At 37.0% G+C, this 16,282-nt stretch overlaps 1 protein-coding gene across 50 annotated transcripts in view; it reads left to right on the forward strand.

The window, feature by feature from the left end:
* The window catches only part of RIMS1 (regulating synaptic membrane exocytosis 1), a 606,124-nt gene that overhangs the window by 442,607 nt on the left and 147,235 nt on the right, over positions 1-16,282 (forward strand). For 24 of the 50 annotated variants that reach the window (XM_027550882.1, XM_027550886.1, XM_027550887.1 and 21 more), the window contains 4 exons: positions 1,736-1,892; positions 2,863-2,988; positions 4,641-4,703; positions 9,362-9,451. In XM_027550882.1, the coding sequence (XP_027406683.1) occupies positions 1,736-1,892; positions 2,863-2,988; positions 4,641-4,703; positions 9,362-9,451 (436 nt within the window). Of the gene's footprint in view, positions 1-1,735; positions 1,893-2,862; positions 2,989-4,640; positions 4,704-8,124; positions 8,203-8,820; positions 8,914-9,361; positions 9,452-16,282 lie in introns of all 50 variants that reach the window. The other 26 variants (XM_027550884.1, XM_027550901.1, XM_027550928.1 and 23 more) reach the window with 6 other exon arrangements.

A 16,282-nucleotide genomic window follows, 5' to 3' on the forward strand; every position in this document is an offset into this window, starting at 1 on the left:
ATAATTATTTGGTTGTTTACTGATGTTTTTGTGGTTGTTTAGTCACTAAGTCATGTCCAACTCTTTTGCGACCTCATGGACTGTAGCCTGCCAGGCTCCTATGTCCATGGGATTCTCCAGGCAAGAATACTGGAGTGGGTTACCATTTCCTTTTCCAGGGGGTCTTCCCGACTCAGGGATCGAACCTGAGTCTCCTGCATGGACAGGCAGGTTCTTTACCACTGCACCACTATGTAATTATTACTTTTTTGCATGAATACTAAATGAAAATGATTTTGCACCACTACTGTTTACATTTCAAACATTCCTGCCATTCCCTATCTCCAAAACAAGAACACCAAAAGCTACCAAGTTTACTGTTGTCTTCACAGTATAGTGCTTCTGGACTTGTTAATGTCAACAAGCATTCTTAATTTACAAACTTTCAGAGTAATGGTACAAATTTAGCTTTCTCCTTGGAATGGAAAACTTGCTTGGAAGTTATTTCAGTTTTTTTTTTTTTTTTCCTTTCAAGTCCATCTTGTAGCACCAGCTGCTAGATGTTTTTAGAGAGTGATAAAATGGCTGAATTTCTTTGGTGTCAGTATTGTCAAATCAGCCTTTATGAAATATCTGAAGACCTTCCTTATATGCTAAGTGAGGTCAAAAGATTATACAATCACAACAGATACACTGTTGGGGAATTTTAGTCTGCCTTTAAAAATGATGTCACATGGCCTTTAAAAATGATGTGGGAGTTATCACGTAAATAGATGAGCATTAGTCAGGCTGCCCAGTTAAATTTAATGTTTTCATAGGTTGTGTACATTTTATGTAGTTGTAAATATAGTTATTTTTCCTTTGGCCACATAATTTTTAATTTTCTTGCAACAATAGTAATAATGACCCTTTTGAAAAATACTTAACCTATTACTATGTAATTGAGATTGCTGTTTAACTAAATCAGAGATTGTAAAAACCTTTTTGTTTCATGGGAGCATGACTGTTAAAATTTAATTTGAACTATTAATTTAATTACTTTAGCTTAATAGCACATTTGTGGAATAATTTCATATGTCCAGGGTAGATTTTATTATTATTTCTTTAGGAGTTTTAATTTGTTCTGTGTTATTTCCATAGTCATCTCCACCCATACCATATTTTCATTTGAAAATTGCAGTATTATCTGTGGTTCACAAAATTCACAATCAGTATTTGTAATAGTGAAGACCTGCTACTCTTCTTTAATCATTAAAATTGGTATGATATTGATTTTATTTTCTTATTATCGAAGCCATCTGAAACCCAAATAACATATAGTGTCATTTGGATGAAAAAATCAAAAAACACAATTTAAAAAGGCACTACATTTCTAAGCATTGACTTGTATATGAATAACAGTTCACTGGCAAGTCCTCGATTTGTATTGCTGAAAAAAAAAAAAAATCACTAATTCTTTCTTTAAATTAAGCCAGTATCCCAACTCATCATGATTTTTGAGGCATCATCTGTCATATTCATGACAGTATCTCCATGGTAACCTTTGAGTCGAGCCAAACTCTGCTTGGTCCTCATGCATGTGTATGTTACACTCCATACCTGTACTTGGTAGTTTTGAAGATAAGCCTGATAATACTGATTGCATGGCACTTATCTCCATAGGTCAGTGGCTGCTTTGGGTATAATTTGACGTCGCCACATTAGCATTGACATTATAGAAGAATATTGACTTGTTCTTCGTGTGTACTCTCACCAGTAGGTTATAGGTCTAGCACTCGAGAAAGCAAACCTTCGACATTAACCGTGCCAGAGCAGCAGAGAACAACTCATCACCGCTCACGGTCGGTGTCTCCTCATCGCGGCGACGATCAGGGGAGGCCACGGTCACGTTTACCAAATGTGCCATTACAGAGGTAGGCTTTGAGAAGGGCTTTGCATCCTTGACGGGACATTTTTTACGTTATGTGCATGCGTGCTCAGTCCTGTTGACTCGTGGAGGCCCCAAGGACTGTACCCCGCCAGGCTCCTCTGCCCATGGGATTTCCCAGGCAAGAAGATGGGAGTGAGTTGCCATTTCCTCATCCCTACAGGGGATCTTCCTGACCTAGGGATTCGAACCCGCATCTCCTGCACGTCCTACATTGGCAGGCAGATTCTTTACCAGTGAACCACCGGGGAAGCCCTGACAGCACATTTTTGTTATCATAACATGCAAACTTATAGGAGACTCTAAGGGCAATGAAAGAACGGTTTGGTCAATCAGTTATTTTTCAGAACCCTGTGTGGGCAAAATGCCATCTTATTCGTAACCCAACCTGTGCAACATTCTGTTCTCTAGTCTCAACACATCTCCCAGGGCGTGGAAGAAGTTAATGTCACAAGCACGGTTTTTTAATAACTGTCTTATATTCTCTTTGCTTTTTTTTTTTCTCTCCTGTTGGGAGAAATTGTAGGATAATAAATTAGCTTGGACAGAGAAGTGGCAGAGAAAATAAGGTTAAAAGGCAGAATGTATTTTTAAGAAATTTGGTGCTGTCTCTTTGAAGCACTGTAAATGTTTGGAAAAGCATATAAACCATAAAGAATGTCCTTCTGTATTTCACCTAACCCTGAAATGCAGTTCTGAAATTTTATTTAAGTATGCAGATGAAAACTATGGTCCTTTTTTGATAGTAGTTCAAAAGGAGATTGGGGAAATACAGCACAGGCAAAGCAACAACAGACAATAAATACCTTTAAAACAGGTGTTTGGGGATATGGCCAGAGGTTTATAAGCCATGTCAGTTGTTTGCCAATTACTATCAGTTCGTTCCTGTCAGTCTCTCAGACTGCTTGGGAAAAATGTTGTATTTTGAGACATATAATTTTTTGTAATCATTTTAGGAGTTTAGATGAAATTCATCCAACAAGAAGATCACGTTCTCCAACCAGACACCGTGATGCCTCCCGAAGCCCAATTGATCAGAGAATCAGAGATGTGGACAGTCAGTGTTTATCAGAACAAGACAGGTATTTTTTCACATTATAATCTCAACATGATACATTTTCTTTGCCATGTTTTCATATATGATAGATATCTTAGCAGAGCACAAAAGACAGTAAAAGAATTCCATCTTTCAAAACTGAACTTCTCCCAAGGAATGCCTTTTGAGATATTCTAATAGAAATGCACCTCTAGGAAATATTTGACTAATAGTATATTGTCATAAAATGTGCACTATTTTACAAAATCAGAATTTATGTTTAGCCAGTTTTAAATATACAGTTTGTTGTTGACTTACATAACTAAATTACAGAAGGGAGACTATATAAGCTACTTTTAAATATTTTATTTTTTGTGTATTTCAGTCTTAGGAATATTATTTGTATAATTGCGAAATTATGTTTTTTCTGTAATAAAAAAGTACAGGTCATCTGAAAGACTGTTACTTTCACAGTATCTGTGAGAACTTCAATAGTAATATTTTTTTAGTACACCTACTTTTCATAAAATGTAGTAACCTAAAATGTCTATAAAGTACAAAATGTTGAAATGGACTCTTTCTTCTATGGATGTGTATGTAAACTTAGTTCTGCATTTATTTATGAACAAGGTACTTCCTGTTACTTACAGTTACTGAAAATCAGCGTTCTGGTTCCATCGTTCTATATTTCCAAGGACCTGCTCCTCTGGCCAACCCTCTTCGTGTAGGATGTGCTTGACCACTAGCTCAGGGTTTGATTTAGTTGTTAGAGTCCCCAGCTGGTTGGATAATGTCTTCTGGGTTTTTGAAGTGGAGCGGTTTTTAGGGAGGGGTAGGAAGGGAGTGTGGTACTCGGTGGCCAGTTTTTTGCTGTGCAATCAAGGACACAGAACTCACAGATAGCCCTTTAGCTCCATAATTGTCACCCTGCCGTAGAGGGAGTGGGGCCAAGACCTTCAGGATAGGGTGATGGAACTTACTGGGACTTAACACTGCTCTCCAGAGTAGGGTTCCAGGCTACTCAGGCTGGAGTGATGTCAGTTGAGGGTCCCTTTGTTGCCAGTCACCAGGGCCGCCATAAATTTATGTGAACGAGGGGATAAAAAAGGACTTCTAGACCAGGGTGTTCAATAGAATGAAATTAATTTGAGTATAGAAAAAGTATCAATTTTAAGATAAACATTCCTAATCAAATATTTTCCTAGTCAGAAAATGAAAAACAGAAAATGAGATGTTGCATTTTAGTGGCTGTAAAAGCTGAGAAATCCATTGTGCTTTGAGTTGCTAAAAAGAAATGTACGGATCTAGAGTTCCCATTAGAAGTGGAAAAGCCAGATTTTATAGGGCTTTTAAAAGCTATTAAAATAACCAAATGTCTGGAATTGGAAATAGATTTCTGGGTCTTACATGGGAAGGGATCCATTAAGTTTTTTCTTGATACTCTATAAAATCATTTTGAAGTAGAATAGCAAATCAGCAACAGCTAGGACTTTGACCATAATGTTTGCACTTTATTGTTTAAATTTTTAAAAATACTGTCATGTTTATTTTTGTTTGAACTCTCAAGCAAATATGCTAGTGCAGACAATCTGGTTTCTTCCCTTTTCCTGTTGTCATCGGCATACCATTGGCAAAACCCATGTCATCTAATGCCTCATGACCTATCTGTTTCACTCACCACCCATCCTGTCTGTGCAGTGAGCTTCTCATGCTTCCCAGAGCAAAACGAGGACGAAGTGCAGAATGCCTACACACCACCAGGTAACTACAGGAATTTGGTGAAGTAACTGTGTGTGATGACTCTTTCCATTCTACTCTGCTTCCATCTCCCCCTCAGCGGTATGATTACAAATACGTAAAATCAATTTAGCCAGTATTCAGTTGGTTTTGTCATATATGGAGGTTGTGGAAAAGGTTCCAATATATTTGAATTCTAATCCAGGAAGACTGCTTTTCTGTTTGTACATTCGAAATCCAGAGGCTAGTGAGCCTCTCTGCAGAACTGTTTACACATTGCCAAAACCAAGGAACCGATTTCTGCAATTAAAATTCCATAACCTCGCTGTGAGGGGTCCCCAGGCCTGCCACATACACCCATCGAGGCACAAAAATCTGATCAGCTGTGCGTGGCAGTGTTACTGTTTACATCATTGTAAGTTAGCTTTGTTTTAGCCTTTTTTTTTTAATTTTTGTGTGTTTCATATTCTATTGTTTTCTTTGATTTTAATAAAATCTTGACCGTTTTCATTTTTAATAGCTGAGCTTCAGTTCCTATCTTGATAAAGAGTGAGGATATTTGACATGTAAACTTCCAAGCCCTCCAGTCCTTCATGCTGCCACCAGTTCAGAAGTGCTCCACTACAAACATTCTCATGAAAGCACATAAGGGTATGAAGGCTTTTTAAAGATGAGACCAAAAGGGGCATAATACCATCCTCGAAATTGGAACCTAGAGCTTTATTTTCATCTTATTACATCTCTTAGATCTCATATCTCAGATAAACCATCTTACAGATTACTTACAGGATAATCTGTGCATATTTATTGTCAGTGTGGGTAATAGTATGTCAGTATGTCAGTAATAGAAAGGAAAGAAGTAGTAATTCAGTAAAACAAACAAACCAACACACAGATAAACTCAAATATTGTGGCAGTAAAGAGTAGGTAGGAAAGAGAATGAAAGAGCTGTACTGGAAATCCTCCCCTGCACAGGCAGGTTTATTGTGTCTTTGAAGACATGGGCTTCTGCTGAGGTGGTGAACATGGTCATTGCCATGACCATGACAAGCACATATGCTTACCACAAATACGTGTTTAACACAAATAAGCCCTAATGTTTTACACGTATAAAACATGCCTCGAATAAAAATGGCTCTCTGTGCAGTGCCACAGTGAAAAGTGAGGAATGTCAGTTCTGCTTCCAAACTGGATAAATCATGTAAAATCATAACTATTAGAAAAATCAACTCAGATTCTTCATAATGCTGAAGTCTCAAGCTTTAGTATTAGTTGTCTTGACAAACAGTTTAATAGGAATGATTTCTTTACTGATTCAGAAAGTTTTCTCATATATTCCTGTTGACATGACTCCAACCATAAAACAAAAGCAAAAAACAGCCTTCATGTTTATTAGGCACCAAAGTGTGGGTATTTTTAATACTCTTACACCAATAATATACATAGAATTACTAAATATGTGGTTTTTCTTTCCCTTATATTTCATTTTGCAAGGTAAAATATCATAATATGCACAATAAAATAAAGTAGTAGTTTCATCATTTTATAAAATTTTATCATCAAGATACAGCCTGTCATATTCACATAGGACTTTAAAGAATAAAACCTGTGGATTTACTACTTTTCAGTAAACAAGGAAAATAGCATTCATTGACTACGAAGAACTGTGCTAATTAATTAATGTATTTTTTCTCATCATCCTGACAAAGTTGTATCACATTAATATTATTATCTTCATTTCCCAGTTGAGGAAAGAGGCTAAGAAAGTTTTATTTGATATGTAATTTAGCAAGGATTCAAAATCAGTTCTATTTGAAGTTTTCCACTAAATTAGGTTTTTTTCCCCCAAAAAAAACATTTGACAAGGAGTTAGTTTTGCACCAAGTTCAAACAATTTAAGAGTTTGCAAGTCAAACATATTTTGAAAACTTTACAAATTAAAATCAGTGCCTAGATTTTACATGCAAACCATACCAAACTTGTGTGCTACAGATATCTGTCCCATATCGTTTAATTCATCCCCTGCTATGATTGTCATATCAAATAATCTTTTCATAGAGCATGTCCTGAGAAAGTCATGTGGTACAGAAAATGCGGTGGCTTCCTTACTGTGTCCTAGATCCTTTGTACCTGTTATTTCATTTAATGCTCACAGACAGCGTCCCCATCAAAGATTATTTCTCCCGTGATACAGATGTAGAAAAAGCCTGGATGATTTGACTTGAATCACCCAGGTTCACAGTCAGTAAATGGCAAAGTCAATGTGGACCTTCATTCTGTAAACTGTGTGCAATTTTTCATTGTTTCCATTCTCTTCTGACCCCAATTACAGTGTACTCCTCCCCAAATCATTTTTGAACCAATTGCTTAGAAAAATTATTTGGCAATCTATTTCGTAAGATAGTTGCCTTAGGTTTAGGAGTTGAGAAGAAGATTCTACTGTTTGTGAGATAAGCTGAATCATTTGCTTCAGTTTAAGTGTCCTTGACTGGTGCTTGAAGGTGGTACTTTAATACATTTTAAACCAATGTTTTAAGAGATTTCCCGATTCAACCATTAGTATAAACATGAATAAACTGGGAGGAGGGGGTGTTTGATATTTAATATGTCCTAAGCAAATGTTTAATCCATTATCAATTTATCAAACTTTAATGTAAGCCAAATGGACAATATATTTTCATAATTGATAGTTAAATTTGTAGAAATATTATTAAATTTAAATGATCAAAAAAATTAATTGACTGGGACTCGTTTGTCCTATAGACAGCCAGAAGCCCTCATAGGTTTTAAGTGAATTCAGATGATATTAGGCCTTGTTCCTGCCATTTGTTCTGCCAAATCAGAATTAATATTCTGATTGCAGCTAATATCCATCTCACCCAGTTTCCAGTGATTGTTACCTGTTGCTGGGTTTGTATCCAAAAGCTAATAAGTGGAAAGGACTTGCCCCTGCTTTGTCATCTCCTAATCTTCCCCGCTTTACTGCCTGGTCAGTACCATGACCAGCCTTTTCCCTGAAACACTGGTTAGCATTTTCCTTCTTATTAGAATATTAACTTTTAGTCATATTAATTCCCAAGTTTCATGAATTATTTTGTTAGTGCTTTTTAACTATGAGTTGTTATTTCCAAAGAAGTAGGTATAATATTAAATCAGGAGTTAAATAGTAAGTTTCATGCCTGATACTGGATAGAGTATAGGTTACAGATCTTTTTCAAATTAAGGCTTTTGAACTATAATTTAGAGTATCTTAATTATGCACACAGACGACTGTAATTCCATACTTAATAGTTCTATTCCTACCTTCAAATAATCAAGGTGGTCCTTCTGAGAAAAACAAAAGATTCATCTTTTTAGCTTTCTAGGCCTCTTATTTCGTATTCTAATAAAACTCACTTCATATATATTTTTCTGTTTTCTGCGTGTCTCCATTGCCACGTTCCAGACATCTTGTTAGGCACTATAAAACATTACCGCCTAAGATGCCCTTATTAGAGACCTGTTCTCACTGGGATATTTACAGGTAAGAGTCCTAACAGTGAGTCTCAGTTATAAACTAATCCCTAATCCCCAGCCTACTAAAAATAGCAAATGTACAGTCCAATAAAACACTAGCATTTCCTCTTAAAATTAATTATACACAGAGAAACACTAATGATTTCTAAAAATAACTTTAAGGGAGGGAAGGGGGAGGATAAACTGGGAGACTGGGACTGACAAATAAAACACTATATATACACAGTACTGTATTTAAAAATAGACAACTAATAAGGACCTACTGTGTAGCACAGAGAGCTCTACTCAATACTGTCAATACTCAATACCTATATGGGAAAAGAATCTAATAAAGAGTAAATACACATATATATATACTGATTCACTTTGCTGTACAGCAGAGACAACTCAACAGTGTAGAAAAACTAATAAAAATCAATTGAAAGTAAAAATAAGATCATTTTAATTATAAAATTTATGCTAGACTACTTCTCTAAATGAAATCTACATACTCAAATGTCAGATTTCTAGTCATTGTCATCTTTTTTCGTGGTTTTTTTTTTTTTTTTTGCTATGTTACTTGTTGATTTGAATTATGAGAATTAATTTATTTTATTTTATTTTTGGATAATTTTACTTTGTGGAGCTCAATTCTGCCTGCACATACCAAAACCCAAACCCTTCACCATGAATGTTTTCACTCGAGAGCACTGAGGTTTACTGATGAGATTCTGGTTGGGTAAGGACGTTTGGACGTCATACCTTCCACCTCCCCTGTCTAGTGTTTGATCCAGAGTAGCTGAGTTGTAAAATTTTCCTCCTCTGCTGTCCTTCATTTTGTTTTGGTGTGGCATCTGTCCTTGGTAACGGAGTGTTAGGCATTTCGTTTCAGTGCTTTCTGTATCCAGTTTTTTTCATGAGTAGGTGTGACTTAGTCTTATTTATTTCCGTCTGAGACCCTTTTAAAAATTATGCAAAGCAATTCGAGCATAATATTTGTTTAGTGTCACTTTCTAAACAAAACTGTGCATGGCCGTCCTGTCGGTGCTCAGCCCTTAGAACGCGGCGCAGCGATTCTGCACTCTGTGTACAGGGGCAGGCCTGGATGGGTTCCTCGCTAACCGGTCTTCCTCTCTCTGTTTTCTCTGTCCTCCTCCTCCACCCTGGACGCAATGCACTGGCACTAGTGACCTGCAGCCCTCCCTTGACAGGGCGAGGAGTGCTAGTACCAACTGCTTGAGACCAGATGCTAGTTTGCATTCACCAGAACGAGAAAGGTATACAGTAAGACTTTCTTACTCTCCTATCATTTTGTACAGTCACCTTTTTTCCCATCACTGTGTTTCGTGTCACGGAGCTTCACAGGTTGCTCATCCATGTTCACCCGCCGACTGTCTGCCTCTCCCCTCCCTCCCGTCCAAGTCCATGCAGAGACATATGTGTACGTGGGGGAGCCCGAGGGCACACATACACATATTTCCGTGCGTGTCGTTGCGAATGGCGTGATGTGATTTGTAACTGCTTCTGGCTGCTGCTTTTCCCTTTTGTTGCCTTTCTGTGGTTTTCTTTACGTCTACTCAGGGAGCCTTCAGTACGCTGATATGGTTATGGGGACAGGGAGTTATTTGAAGGAGAAAATCACGTGGTAGATCTGCTGATAAATAGTTCTGTAGGTTCAACAACAATCTTCTGTAAGCTCAAAAACAAGAGTCTTATTTAGATAGAGTACTTCCTTTGTGCATCTACATTCACTCATTAAATCAACTTTCTCTTTGATATAGATCATGTTGTTATTAAGTTATGTTTTGACAACAAAATGTGGTATGTTTATCATGGATTTCCTGATGCTTTACAAAAATAAATGCACATTATATACACACATACATAATTTTGCTTAATGCTTTTAACTGATCAATGAATAAGTCTGATTTTAATTTAAAGGTATTCAGTGATCACATGTTAACCTGTCACCTATGTGAGCAGCTAATTTTCCAGTGGAATTTTCTATTCCAGTAAACTTGGTTATACTTGATAGTGTTCATTATAAATGTTATCTCTCTTCAATTGGAAGTCATTCACTGGAGATAAGATACTACCTCATCACGAATCCTGAATAAAAATGTTTCATTCTGTTAATGTAACCCACTTTTCCTCTTCTTTTGAGGCTATTTAAAGCTTTGCTCTAGCAATCTTTATAGTTTGATTCTATTCATTTGTTTATGAAACATTTATTTCTAGAATTGAATAATAGGTTCAGGTAGACATATTCATTTTCAAATATTCATTTTCAATGTCTTCATAAGATTATTCTAAAAAAAATCTGCTTTTGAATTTTGTATTATTTTGTATTGGCAAAATTTATGTTAGAAAACAATGGAATCTAACTTATGTTTTGTATTTTTTTTACATTTATAGGAGAGATTTTAGTTGAAATGACTATGGGCTCTTCTAAAAGCACAATTGAAATTGTTTCACTGTTCGCATTTGTTTTATATTCCCCTCCCCCAATTACAAGAGTAACAAGAAAAATATTTTATATTATTCACTTACTGTTATTTCCTTATATGTTTAGAGTTGGTGTTAAATCAAGGGTAGAATGAGTCAGTGGAACCTTCTGATGACAAAACACCACCCAAACATCTTAAATATCATCTGTATTAGTTCTAATTTAGAAGATTTGAGTCACAAGCATAATTTAAAATTTTCTGCTTGCCATCTTAAAGATGTAAAATTAGTACTTTAGTATGTATGTGAACTGTTATCATTTTAACATATAATCAATTAAAAACTGCTAGTGAGACATTCGGCTTTCCCTTTTTCACAGTGCTCTGTGGCCACTGCATTGGACAGTGACATGTCATTCTTTTGTTGAATCCTGTCTAGCACGTGTTCTCTTGTTGCTCTGAAGCTATAGAATTCACAAACCCTTGTGCTGCTGAATTTAATCTCTCGGATAATACCCTTAGAACAGGCCAACCTGTAGGCAGATAATCCAGCCACAGTTATTTTACAGGCCATAGTTAAGTCTGAGTACACTCACTTGTGATATTTAATTTTGATGGAAGAAGATAAAAGATGCATGAAACTCATGTTCACTCTATGTGTTGAAAAAAAGAGAGAAGTTTCCCATTAAAATGAAAAAGGGGCGAGAATTCAAGAATCAGTATTACTAATGATCTTTAATTTATTGGGGTCAGTTTCTTGTCAAGGAGAAACTAAAATGAGAAGAGTTTTCATCAGGAAGTTTGCAGACATTATAGATGCATTTTGGTGTGGAAGATGCTGCTCATGCATGCTCAGACCCCTGAACAGCTTCAAGACAGGACAGAACAGGGCCAGCAGTGGGGGCTTTGTGCTTTTTGGAAGATGCACTTGTCCATCCACAGATGGGACGTGAAAACACTGGGAAGGCTTCCCGGGTTTCCAGATTACTTAGCTCTTGTGATGGAGCAGAGAGCTGGTTAATGCCTGATACGTACGTAGTAGGCACAATGTTAGAGAAAAGTTGTTAGAAATATAATTTCATTTTCTTGAGATAGCACCACATTTCCACAGCTTTATCACCTCTTGAGGTGAAGCAGTTTGCTGATTCTCAACCATCTCGATGACCATTTCTATGGTGTTCTACCTACTTAGGAGGCTTTCTGAAGTTTCCTCACTAAGCTTGGGAGCAAAGGAAGTTCTGTGTTAGTACAAAGCATGAACTTCTTAAAGCTGAGTCAACACTCACTGTCACACATCCCTAACGATTCCAAGATACAGGAGCAGCAGGTACAATTAGCATGTTCTTCTCCTGAACTACCCCCAGACTGTCAGAATGACCTTGTATTCCTTAGGAGAATGGTTTGGCCCAGGTTAAGAAATAAATTTCCATATAAGCCAATGGAAATCCTGTTTTCAAAGGAGGTCATTTCCATATTTGAGCACCTCTGTTATGTATTCTGAGGATTACATAACTAGAAAAAATACATATTACCCTTAGCCCCATACAGTCATGGCTCATAAGTCAAGAAATTTGAGGTTCATTTACAATGAAAGATAACCCGAAAGACTGGTTATACCCAACTGAAAATGTCTAATAGAAATGGCTTGCTTTCATCTCTTCTCTAGCAAATACCACTGCATGTTTACAAGGAGATCCAGTCAAAGTCACTGTACTTTCCTTTCTCTGTGTCAAGGTCAGCTTGAGGTCATCACTTCCCCCTTGTACCTGATTTCAAAGGAGTGAGTTACATGTCTGCTCCTAGCCTTTCCTTTCCCAGATTTTCAAACAGAATGTCGCTTATGTATCTGGAAACACTGATTTTTAGAGCCACTGGAGAATGAATCCTTTTCTTGGATGTTTTATCTTCTTCTTAGACCTTTTGAAGAAACCGTAGCCTTGCTAAAGTCCATCAGAGAGTCGTCTATACTTGCCACCTCTTTTTTGTACCTTCCAGAAAGTTCTGCAGTCCCGCCACTTTGCTAAAACCCTGCCATGGGTTACCTTGGTCTCTACCGGCACAGCAGCATTTTACAACATCTTACAGTCACTGCTGCCTCTAGAATCTTTCCTTTCTCAAGCACACTCTACAAATTCCCTAACACCTCCGTGTCAAGTCAATCTCCTTTACAGGCTTCTTTTCCCCCGGTCTCCCTCTCACCTTTCCTCTGTTGCTCACCCATCCCATCTCTGAAATTCAATATCTATCAAAAGTTTTCACACTAATACATATGAGGACCACAGTCCACTGGAGCTGGTCAGGCCAGACCTTCCCCTGAAAATGCCTAAGTTCCTCAGTGATTGGCAGACCCTGCAGGCATCAAATTCACTGTCTCCCCTCACACCCTTTGACAGCAAAATGCTTTGTTTTCTGACATGTCCCCGTGCTTTGACAAATTTGACATGTAACCATCCACATAATCTGGAAATACGTCTCCTGCTCCTTTGTCTCATTGAGTAAAACAGAAAGTCCTATCAATTCTCCTTCAAGAATCTTCAAAACAGATTACACCAAAGTCCTCCTCCACTTCCAGTGTCATTCTTGCCCCCTAAATTTCTCATAAGCTCTACTAATCATTCTGTTAGTTTTCGTATGAAGTTGTCTTTCCGTTACAATTAAAATACTCTTTTCTTTTTGTTTTTATTCTCATTTTTCAAAAAGGGGGTCAAATAACCGTATCTCCTGTAGAACTTCTCCTAACCTCCCTCCCACTTCCCTTTCTCTGCCAAGCAGAGTTTTCGATGCTGTTTTCTGGATTCACATAGTACTGCATACTTTCTGTTTCACTTAGGCAATATTTTTTTCCTTTTACTGGATTTTCCTCCTGGAGGGCAGGGATCGTATCCTGTTTGTCCTTGCTGTTTGTTGCAATAGCATTATTATTATTATTTTTACTTAGTAAATGCTCAGTTTGGGGATTTGAGGGCACTTAAAAAACACTCCCTATTTTCTGCTCCGAAGTCTGTGTCCAGTTGTGAACTAGACCCAGGAACTGCAAGGTGGGAGATGTAGTCATCACCATAGATACAGTGAGCAAGTTCAGGAGCCAGACTTCAGGCCGTAAGCTTCCTGATGGCTCAGCAAGAGGCTGCTGTTTTGCAGTCAGACTGATTTGGAAAGAGGAAATCAGAGAGGGCTAAATAATCTGTGCCTGATTCTTTACCACAAAGTCTTCCCTACTCCCTCCTTGTGGTGGACAGACACCCAAGGCAGGACTTGAAAGAATTTCCCTCCATGTGAAAACACGAGGCCTAAGATAAAGAAGTTCCTGCCTAAAACTTAGCAACTGTTAACTTGAATTGAAATAGATAAACCTTATTCCAAAATGTAAGTACCTATATTAATTTTAATTTTAAATAGTATTGGGGAAAATGTTTTAAAGAACTCCATGAATAATGGGAATAGACCATAAAAATAAATGTAATCAATTCTCTCCTTTGGTCAGGTTTGGTTTCTAATATTACAGAACTTCACAGATACTTTTTATGTGTGCTGCTTATGGAATGAAGGATTTGCATTTCTAAAAACTTTCTCTTTCGGGTAATTAAAGGAGCCCTGCCAAGAGTTGTGCACCACTGAAAGCTGTGTACACATGCAAGCATAAATACTAGTTACACATTTAAATACACATGCATTTGGCTTAAGGTATATCCATGGTAGGGAAAAGCCCCAAGATAAGAACCATTTGATTGCTTGCTGAGGACAGTCAGTTCTAAGTCCTTGTATTGCCTCACCACTATCGATTTCTCAGTTTAGTTTCTCATTTCTTACTAGTATTACCCCCAAACCTTAAATCTTATCCTCTTTATTATCTACTTAAATATTTGCAAATATTTATTCATTATTTATTCTGTGCTGTGCATAGTTGATATCACTGCCAAAACAAAGCCAAACAAAACTTTGTAGACCCTTATTTAGGGACCTCCTCTGCAGCCTGTTCCTTCAGTCCCACAGCCATCAGAGGGACCTTTGCCCCCTGTTCTGAGGCCAGTGAAAAGGATGAGCTCTCAGTAAACAGACTTCCTGAATTAATGAGTTTAAAGTATCTGAGATTAAAGCATTATTAACGTAACTTGCAGGCAAGATGATTTGGAAGGAGAAATAAAGAAGCAGCTGTTGTAGTTCAGATTTGCAATGAATGCCCCCAGCGTAGCGTGCCTTTTTCACTTCTAGCATGAAAATGCATGTGGAAGGTGTTTCATTCAGTAATAACGAATAAAGATTCAAACTTTGATCCTCTTCATCTGTTTGACAGTAGGAACAGAGAAAGAAGTTGCACACATTTTAAAAACATATAAAACATTAGTATATGTAATGCTCATAAATATATGTTATTAAAACTTAGGTAATCTCTGATCTTTGGGGGAAAAAATAGGTATAAGTTGATCTTGCTCTTATCATATCCAAGATACAAGGGAAAAGCAAACCTTGCTTTTACTGGGACTACATATCAGCATATTCAGAAGGACTTTGAGTGTACAGATATAAATGTATGATGCTAAATGTTTCTTCAGAATTTCCCTTTTAATAGCTTGCATTCACTGTGGCTTGCTTCTAAATGTACGTCTCTCTTCTTCATGGCTTTCCTTGCATGTTTCATAATTATAGCATTTTCTTTAATTTTTGCACTTAAATAAACACAAGGACTGGAATTTTGCCTCAGGAAGCAAGGTTATTCATAATCCTGTTGAGTGAATACTACTTGTTCCTTCACAACTGTTCAAAGAAAATCATAATGACTCTATATGTGTATTTTCAAAGAACACCTTAAGCTTTCTCATGACTGAGTACAATTTCATGTAGAAAACACTATAGCTGTAATTCTCTTTAAAAACTTTAGAAATATTTTTCTTTATTGTGTCTGCAGAGCAAAAGTCAGTGAAAAGATATTTTTTCAAGCATTCCAACTGAATTGACCAGCTATTTAAATCATTTAAAATAATTAACTCACTTGAATGCAACTTTATTTTTGCCTTCACAAACGTGTAACACATTACAGAGGACATGCCACACAATTTTGTCTTGTGCCCAAATTCTGCTACTGAGTATCTCTACTTGCTGTACCGATTGCACACAGCCCTCCTTGAATCCATCCAAAGCTGAGAGATGATGAACAGGTTTCCTGGGGGCTCTCAGAGATGAGAGCCTGCTGACCAAGGCTACCCTGGTCATGTCTGTAGCCCTCTGCTGCTTTTGTGCAGATTGATAAATCCAGGAAGCCAAGCTATTAACGGCAAGGAAAGATGGCTTTTAAAAGATATTACGACTGATCTTCTTTGGATTGTTATAAAATCTTATGGTTAGATGAGCCTTAAACATCATTCAGTGATTCTTTGTTACATATGAGGAAGCCAGTATGCAGAGAAATTATCCTGCTTGCAATGTGCATATCTAATACATTAAAATTTCCAAAATAGGGCTGTTTAGTCCCTTACTGCCTCTTTTCAGTATTTGCCCAGATTTTTGTAATTTGTAGTTACACAGACTTAATATCAAGATAGCTTAACAAAAAAATGAACCAAGTTTTGAAAGTTCATTTGATTGTTAATCATAAAAAATTAGTATTCTTCTAAATGCTGAAATAAGAAAACAACTATGTAGCTCACTGATAGATCCTTTTGCAAG

The sequence above is a fragment of the Bos indicus x Bos taurus genome, chromosome 9 (assembly GCF_003369695.1).
Source record: "Bos indicus x Bos taurus breed Angus x Brahman F1 hybrid chromosome 9, Bos_hybrid_MaternalHap_v2.0, whole genome shotgun sequence".
Taxonomy (NCBI): Eukaryota; Metazoa; Chordata; class Mammalia; order Artiodactyla; family Bovidae; genus Bos; species Bos indicus x Bos taurus.